This window comes from Octodon degus, unplaced genomic scaffold (genome assembly GCF_000260255.1).
Source record: "Octodon degus isolate 3935 unplaced genomic scaffold, OctDeg1.0 scaffold00297, whole genome shotgun sequence".
Lineage (NCBI taxonomy): Eukaryota > Metazoa > Chordata > Mammalia > Rodentia > Octodontidae > Octodon > Octodon degus.
The window spans coordinates 1,441,884-1,450,569 of NW_004524873.1; the positions used below are offsets into that span (position 1 = coordinate 1,441,884).

Genomic DNA, 8,686 nt, shown 5'->3' on the forward strand with positions numbered 1-8,686 from the left:
AGTTCAAAAAAAGTCAAGACTGATACAGTTCTTATCTTGTGTAGAAAGAAAGCAGAGAACACTCGGTGGGAATACTTAACTCAGGTTGAGAAAGAGTGCAAAGAAAAAGAAAAACCATCCTACGATGCCGAGACAGATCCTAGTGAGGGATTAATGAATGTTTTAAAGAAAATTTATGAAGATGGAGATGATGATATAAAGCGAACCATTAACAAATCTTGGGTGGAATCAAGAGAGAAGTCAAAGGAGATTCAGAATTTTAAGACTTTAAAGTCCTTTTGAAAACTATGATTCAGAAATTTCTGGTATTTCCAATAAGGGAATGTTGGTGAACTGCACATAGAAATTTGACAGAAAGCTACAAAGCCTTCAAACTAAAGGCAGTGAATTCTCCATTTCTTACTAGAGGATTTATTTAAGATGCATATTAAGAACTTCTGCCAAAGATGGTTTCATTAGTATCCTGCTCATTTTGTTTATGTAAGGGTTACATGGTATTCTCATTGAAATATAAAAAGCAAGTCTTACCTAAGGAAAGCAATATATTGTGTATATTTTTGTTCATCTAGGAGGTAGAAAACAGAAGTATATGCTTGCCTGTAAGTTACAGATATCAGCTCCCACTAATGTAAGAATAAGAGTAAAACTGAATTTTTGTATAAAATTCAAATTTGTGCTTGTGCTTCAAATTTACTGTAGAGTAGATGGTCGCCTATTGTCAGCTTGAGCAGTGCAAAGAGCAGGGACTACCATGCACTAATCCAGTCACAAATGTTTCTATCTAGATTTAAATATATTTGTTTATGAATATAGAATTGAAGTAATAGACAAGCATCTTTATATAAGGCCAGTTAGTAAGTTCTACCATGGATCAGATAACTTTAATAACCATAAAGTAAAAATAATTCATTTGAAAGTCCATTATTCCTATGTTCAATAAAGTTGGATTTTTATGTAAAAAAAAAAAAATTGCAGAGTAGACAAAAAGCAACATGAGCTGCCATGCTGTCTTGTCTTAAACAGGTTACTCTGCTAACAGGATGAAATGCAGAGAACAAAATTTTAATCAGTACAGTCAGAGATCAGATGAATAGCATTACAATCATGTGATTTTTCCTAGGTACCCTCTTACGGAGAGGACACTTCATCACCTAGCGCTGATATATGCAGCTCTTGGCTCCTCTGGTCTTAAATCCGAAGAACTGGATGTAAAGGTATTGTTTCCTTTATGAATGTCCATAAATACTCTGATAAACCAAAAGCTCACTCAAACTCAAGTGGTCAATGACAAGAAACATTAAATGGGCAAATTAAAAACTGCTTAAAAGCCAAAGAAGAATGGATAGCTTCAAATTAATACATATTCTTACCACATAAATGTCTGCTTTAAAATCTTTTAGCTTAGTGAATTTTAAATCACATTTTTTCTCTGCATTTCTATTTAGATTTTAAGCAGAACAGGATATGAAGAAAAATAAGTATCTCTTGATTAAAAAAGCTTCTTATGAAAGATGTACTATTTCTATCTGCTATGTAATAGAAATCTTATGACTTGTGAATAGGGTAATATATTTCTGATCCTTAAGTAGTATGCTTTCTTCATTCTTTTTTCAGTGTCCTACTCTGAAATTTATACATTTTTCCAAGTTCAGAGTGTAACATCCTTACTTTCCTTTAAGAACTCAAACATTCCTATAGAGATAGGTTTCTGTTTTGAGTACAATTCTTAAATTTTTGACATTTTTAAAGATCTGCAATTTATGGGAAATTGCCACATGAATATCCAAAAAACACCTCAGACTCTGAATATTCAAAACACAGCTTCTCATCATTGTCTAGGCTTAGTCTGTGGCATCACTGTTCTAGTCTGATCAGTAGCTGAGTCGTCTTTTTTTTTTTTTTTTTTTTTACTCTGCAGAGTCTCTATAACATACCTTCCTTCTCCTCTTACTGTGTCCCTAAATCCAGGCCTTCTTCATCTCTCATTTAGATTTTTAAAGTACAGTGCCTCCCTAACTAATACTTCTTTCCATAGTCTTCTGCATCCATCAGCTGTAGACACCAATTATATTTCTGCAACACATCTGCAAAAGTTTTACTCCTTCAGCTGTAAGCTGAGTATGGGGAAAAAATCATTTTTTAAAATTCCTGGTACCTAGCCCAATGTAGGAGACTCCTGAGCATGTGCTGTGGAGTTGAGTTTTCTTATTCAAAAACCTACCACAGCTGAATTCAAACTTCTCCACAATTTGGACCTAGTAATCCTTCCTTTAACAAAATTTTAGTCTCTGTTTCCTGCATATGCCCCACACTATCACCCCCAGCCACTGCACAACCATGTCATTCTGGCCTGACTTCCCCTAGAATACTGTTCCCTGTTGTGTCACAGGTATAGTCAGTGTCACAGTTCTTTCACCATCCAGCTTGAACATTACACCCTTAAAGAAATTTATCCTGTTATACCCTTTCAGGAGAAATCCTTTCTCCCAGTAACACTTCACACCTTCGTTATAGTATGAGGTATTTTATTTATTCATATATCCTTCTCTCTGAAAGGTAAGAACAAGCTCCTTTTTCTTTGTAAAAGCCATGGCACCTAGCACAGTGCTTTGTACAAAGCAAACATATGTAACAAACATCTTCTAAATAAATTTAAATCACAACACAGTCTGTTAAGAAATCAGCAAATGATCTACTTGAAACCGAATTCCAGACAATTTTGGTCCCATGATGCATACTAAACACTGAAACAAAATTGCTAGAAAAGTGGAGTAAATGAATAACAGGTGCAGATTCATCTCATTTATTCATTCAAATGAGGTTTCACCACTTAGTTACCCTGTCCTTAGTGCACGGTAAACAGTAACTATGCTTTAGAAATTATTTTGTTCTTCTGTACCCAGGACATTTGATATCATTAAGTGGTCCTGTGTTCAGGCACAAGGACATGGCCCAGAGAGGGCGAAGGGTCCAGAGAGGGCATGTGCCCAGGGAATATTGGGGGTGGAATGAATGGACTCCCCAGGCAGAGTCCATCCCACAGAAAAGAACCTGCTTCCACCTGGAACAGACTATTCCAAATGCTTTTCTGGTTCTGTATAATAGTTCAAAAAGCAGGTAAGATTTTTCCATTGTCTTTGAGAAGTACTTATGGTCAGTTTGCCCTTACTATTGTCAGTTGCTACTAATATTCACCAGCCTCTCACATACTGACTTGCTGGTATTATTACATTAAAAGAAGTTCCTTAGACTCACCTTTTAGAACATATTGATGCTTTATCATACTTCACTTAGTAACATAGCTCTCTTAGAGCACATCAGTATTAATTATTAGCACCTTTTTATTTTCAGGCCTCTAAAGAGCCTAACCATAAAAGTGGTATCAGGAAGTTTCATAAGTAAAAAGAAAATAATGCTAGTGGTGTCATTCTAGCTTTTCTGTAAATTTTTTATGAACTCTCTTTGTACAAAAGATAAATACATACATGAAAACCTTAGAAAACAATTTAAGAGATTTATTCTTAATTTATTAAATTTATTTGTTTATTTATTTATTTATGGGGGAGCCTGCCCATTATCAGTTGTTTAAGTGCCTGCTTAAGCAAAGCAGTCAGGCTCAGAATTCTGTGGTTCAATCATCAGATCCTCAAGGCTTACCAGACCTGCCCTTGAGGCATCTTGAGCAGGCAAAAAAAAAAAAAAATCCTTCCTTATTTATTTGTTTGGTACATGGTCTCACTGCACATCTCAGACTCATAGTGATCCTCCTGTCTCAGCCTCCCCAGCACTGAATTACAGGTGTGCACCACTATGCCTGGTTCCAGGGCCAACACAGCATGTAGTATCAGAAATCGAACACAGGTCCTTGCACTTGCCAGGCAGGTGCTTAAACTACAAAGTTATCTCCCTAGCCTAAGAAGGTTCTTGAATCCAGTCATGAGCCCCAAAATTTCTGCCCTAATAAACAAAGTTTCATTCATTACTACTATCGTGCTTTTAAAAATTGAGTTTATATTTAAATGAAAATATCAAGCTGGGCTTGGTGGCACATGCACATAATCCCAGAACTCAGGAGGCTGAGGTAGGAGGATTACCATGAGTTTAAGGCCAGCCTACGCTACATAGCAAGTTCAAGGCCAACCTGAGCTATATAGTAAGACCCTGTCTCACAAAAAAAAAAAAAAAAGTAAAGTAAATTTAAAAAGTAAGTGACAGTGTCATATTTTCTCAAAATACCAAAACTAACAACTAAATAGGTTTGGGTTTGAACAGTATATTCTTGTGTACTTTATATACTTTGTACAATTTTTGAAATCTTTTTTTAAATACATATACACCCTGTGTGTAGTAACAGTTTTGTGTTTGTTGAAAAAGGTGAGGGCAGTCCAGATAGCTCAGGGACAGCCACATATCTCAGAGGACTAAAATGCCTGCTTAGATAGAGTACAATGGCCAGGGTTTGATCCTCAGTGTGCTGTGCCAGCCTCGGCCCCAGGGCGCACTGAGATAGCAATTGAGACTGGGCGTGGTGGCACCCTCCTGTAATCTTAGTGCTTGGGAGGCTGAAAAATAGGAGAATCACTACAAGTATGATCTACATAGTGAGACCCTGTATTAAACACATTTTTTAAAAAAGCTGGTCGCAATTATTTTGTGATAGTGTGTTTGTTTGCAGTGTTAGTGATTAAACTCCTTTGCGCACACTAGGCAAGCTCTCTACTACTGAGCTATTGCCCCAGACCCTGTACTGATCTTTAAATTTTTAAACAGGGCAAAATTTTCATATTTCTAAGATATCATTATTTAGAATGATATTTTCTGTACCCATTAAACTGCTAATCTGTAAACTGTCATAGCTTCAGTTAAATCTAAAATGTAAGGAAAACAAAGATATAAATGAAAGCAGAAAAAAGTTGACATTTCTGAAGAAAGTAGGGCACAGAGGAAGTGATAGACAGGTAGTAAAGAATAATAAGAAATTCTTTTTTAAAGTTTAGTACACACAAAGTGCTTCAGCAAGAGTATCAGAATCAAATAGGCTAACATGACATTAACAGTTGCTGGAATACTGGGAATGAAAACTCTAAATCAGAACCTCTTTGTTGTTTGTAGTATACCATCAAATTCATTCATAAATTCATTTACAAGTATCTTCTATTTTCAATATTGTCTTAGAAAAATACTGTACCTTTGAATTCTTATTTTTAGCTGATAACTATTATGTTTAACCTAGAAAACTCAAAATATCAAGTATTACTCTTCATGTTCAAATTAATACGTCTTTTAACATAGACAAAATATAATATCAAAAAATATAAGGACTGTATTAACAGATGCTAAGTAAAAGTAGAAAAAAATAGTTTAAAAATTGGAAAATACCCAGATATCATATTTAAAGGAAAAAAATTGGTTAGCTTCACAAATAAAATATCTTGGATTTCAGTAGGTACATTACGAACGTATGTCCAAAATAATGCTACTGATAAGAATCCACTGTTCTAAAATTTTCTCTTTTAATTAAAAACTATTTTGAATGTTACATTTTGCTTCCTAATATTTTCTATAATCTAACATATGAGAACTTTATTTTAGCTTATGATTGCCTCAGGAGTAGAAGAGATTGCCTTGCTAATTCGACAAATTGCTGACCACAATTTAATGACCTCAAAGAGAGATCCTCATGAATGGTTGGATAAATCCTGGCTTGACATTTCCCCATCAAAGGTTTGTTTTTCTAAATGTATGATTTATTGATTGATTGATTGATTGATTGATTGGGGACAGGGTCTCATTATGTAGTTCAGGCAAGCTTTGAACTTCTTTGTAGGCTATCCTGGCCTGGAACTTAATATGATCTTTCTGCCTCAGCCTCTTGAGTGCTGCAGTTATAGGCGTGGGCCACTACACCTGGGTTTAAACTAGATAATTATGAAGCAAATATGAGTGCTTATACTTGAATTTCCTTTTTGATAGCACAGTTTTTCCATGTGTTCCAAATTGAGTGTTAGGTATAATGATAAACATTTAAATCTGCTGGAGTGAATAGAAAAAAATATGGGCCACTTTCAAAAATCATTGGCTGGGCCTGCCAGATAGCTCAGCAGTCTAAAGTACCTGCTTAGGCAAGCACGCAGGGACCGCAGTTCCATCCCTGACACCACATGCCACGCCAGCCTTGCCCCCAGGGTGGACTGAGCCGGCCCCCCCAAAAAAAAATCATTGGCTGAGTATTTCTTAAATTCTTTTCTAGGAAGAAATGTACTTACTTGATTTTCCATGTATTAACCCACTGGTGGCTCAGCTCATGTTAAATAAAGGACCTTCTTTGAATCAGCTGTTACTAGCAACTTCCTGTCAACTTCAGGAACTCTTGCCTGAAGTTCCAGAAAAAGTATTGAAGGTTAGTCATCTCAATTCAATATTATTAATAAGTTTATCTCATTTCTATTTGAGTACGTATTTTTATTTTATTTATTTATTTAAATTTTATTTATTTATGTGTGTGTGTGTGGCCAGCTCAGCCCACCAGGGGGCGGGGCTGGCTGGCATGTGGTGCTGGGGGGTTGAACCGCGGTACCTGTGCTTTGCTAAGCTTGTTCTAAGTAGGTGCTTTAGACCACTGAGCCATCTCACCAGCCCCGAGTATGTATTTTTAATACAAGAGTTTCAAAATAAAGATATCCAACTTTGTTTTGGATGTAGTTTACTTGAACTGAATTTCATGGTGAGTTCTTATTACCTGTCAATCATATCATAAATTTTAAAATTTTTATACAGATAATTCAGTATAGTTTGTCATAATTTAAGTCATTTTGAAATAGTATGTCTATAAATATTAAATTATATATCATACTCACATTTATTTAAAGTACTTTTTCCAAAATGCCTGATATCCTCCATTATAGCAATAAAGAGAATGTTAGCATTCTTGGGTAATATTTTTAAATACCAAGGAAATACAGTTCAAATGTAACTATAAACTATTGCATTTGCTGTGAACTTGACAGTGCTTGAAAAAGTTTAAAAATTTTATTATAAGTCATTACAAAATAGATACAAGTTACAATAAGCTTTTCTTTAATGGAGCCTAATGATTTTGTGTTCTTAATATGGATCAATGCCTTTTTCTATACAGATAAGCATCATTGTTTATATTTACTAGGCTGTTGTTCATATTGTTATATTGATTAAATTTTAAATTTTTTAGCATTTTTGTAGTATCACTTCCTTATTCAAGATTAGTCCTTCCTCCACAACAAAATCACCTCAAATTTTGTCACCTCGGGAGGAACAGAATCAGGCTAGTACCTTCATTTCTCAGAGTTCAGCTTGTGGCTCTTCAGACTCTGTCATTCAAGAACATAATGACTATTACGTACCTGCAGACTTAGGAGAGATAGGACAAGAAGACACAAATACCATGTCAAATTATAACTCTTCTTTTGTGGAACTAAGAAAAATGCAGAGCATTTTACCATCTATGACTTCTTACAGTCAGACCAACTATCAGAAAGACTCCTGTTATAGCCCTAACTTAGTGCAGAACAATCCTTTTCTAATTAATAGAACATCAAAGAAAGCAGCTTGTAACTCTTTTCCAATCCAGAATGATTCAGAGTCAGATGTCTTTTCTTTGGGCCTAATGCAAATGAATTGTGAAACCATGATATCACCAGTTGACACTCAGAGAAGAACTGGCCCAAGTTTTATAAATTACCAGAGAAGAGGAACACATGAAATGAAAAGAACTACAAATAAACAACTATCTACACCTGTCTTTTCACTAGAGGGTTCCCTATCTCCTATTCATTGGAACTTTAAGAAAAACATATGTGAAAAACAGAATCACTCACTCAACTTAAAATATGGAGCAAAGCAGACCACCAATGATGAGTGGTACTCTCGGAGAGATAATTTATTCACTAATCAGCAAACACATGGAGCAGATGAATTAGAAGGCTTCACATGTGAACGTTCAAATGATGAGATGAAAAGGACTTTCTGGGGAGAACTACCATCTGCTTCTAGTTCAGATTTATTTGGTGCTTCTGATTGTGATGTAAATAAAAAAGAATTGGACAGCTTTTATTTCTACCAAAGAGCTGGAAAATGTTTAGGACAGAAAAGGCACCCTGAATCTGCATCCCACTCAGGAGACAAGAAATCATTAACAGGTAACACTATCTAATAGTTGATAAAGCTTTCAGTTTTGTTTTAAAAGCTAGAATATGGCCTCCAATTTGAATAAATATTTTGTTTTGATTACTATTCTTAAATATACAATAACTTTTGGGTCAAAGAGAAGAATCAAAACTTTCTGGTCTAAGAAAATAAATTTAAAGAATGTATGTCCTATTCTCATTTTAAATGAGCTAAGCATTGTATTTAAGAAGTTAAAAATATCTGGGCACAGTGGCAGTCACCTTTGATGCTAGCACCCTGGGAGGCTGGCAGGAAGACTCCAAATTAGAGCTCAGCCTAAGAAGTTTAGAAATTTAGGGAGACCTGCCTCAAAATACTAAATAAATAATTAAGTTTGGAATGTAGCTCAGTGTAAAGGGCTTAGGTTCAATTCCCAGTATAAGGGGAAGCAAAAGTTCAAAATAAAAGCAGAACAAATCAAATAAAGCAGAAAAATAAAATCAACAAAAATAAAACAGACAAATCAGTGAATTAGATAACCTCT

At 35.1% G+C, this 8,686-nt stretch overlaps 1 protein-coding gene across 1 annotated transcript in view; it reads left to right on the forward strand.

Annotated features, from left to right (window-relative positions):
• CUNH9orf84 (chromosome unknown C9orf84 homolog) overlaps nucleotides 1-8,686 on the forward strand; it is a 98,286-nt gene that overhangs the window by 84,370 nt on the left and 5,230 nt on the right. Inside the window, exons 21-24 of the mRNA XM_004647274.1 lie at nucleotides 1,121-1,214; nucleotides 5,593-5,724; nucleotides 6,251-6,400; nucleotides 7,208-8,174. Of these exons, the coding sequence (XP_004647331.1) occupies nucleotides 1,121-1,214; nucleotides 5,593-5,724; nucleotides 6,251-6,400; nucleotides 7,208-8,174 (1,343 nt within the window). The remainder of the gene's footprint in view (nucleotides 1-1,120; nucleotides 1,215-5,592; nucleotides 5,725-6,250; nucleotides 6,401-7,207; nucleotides 8,175-8,686) is intronic.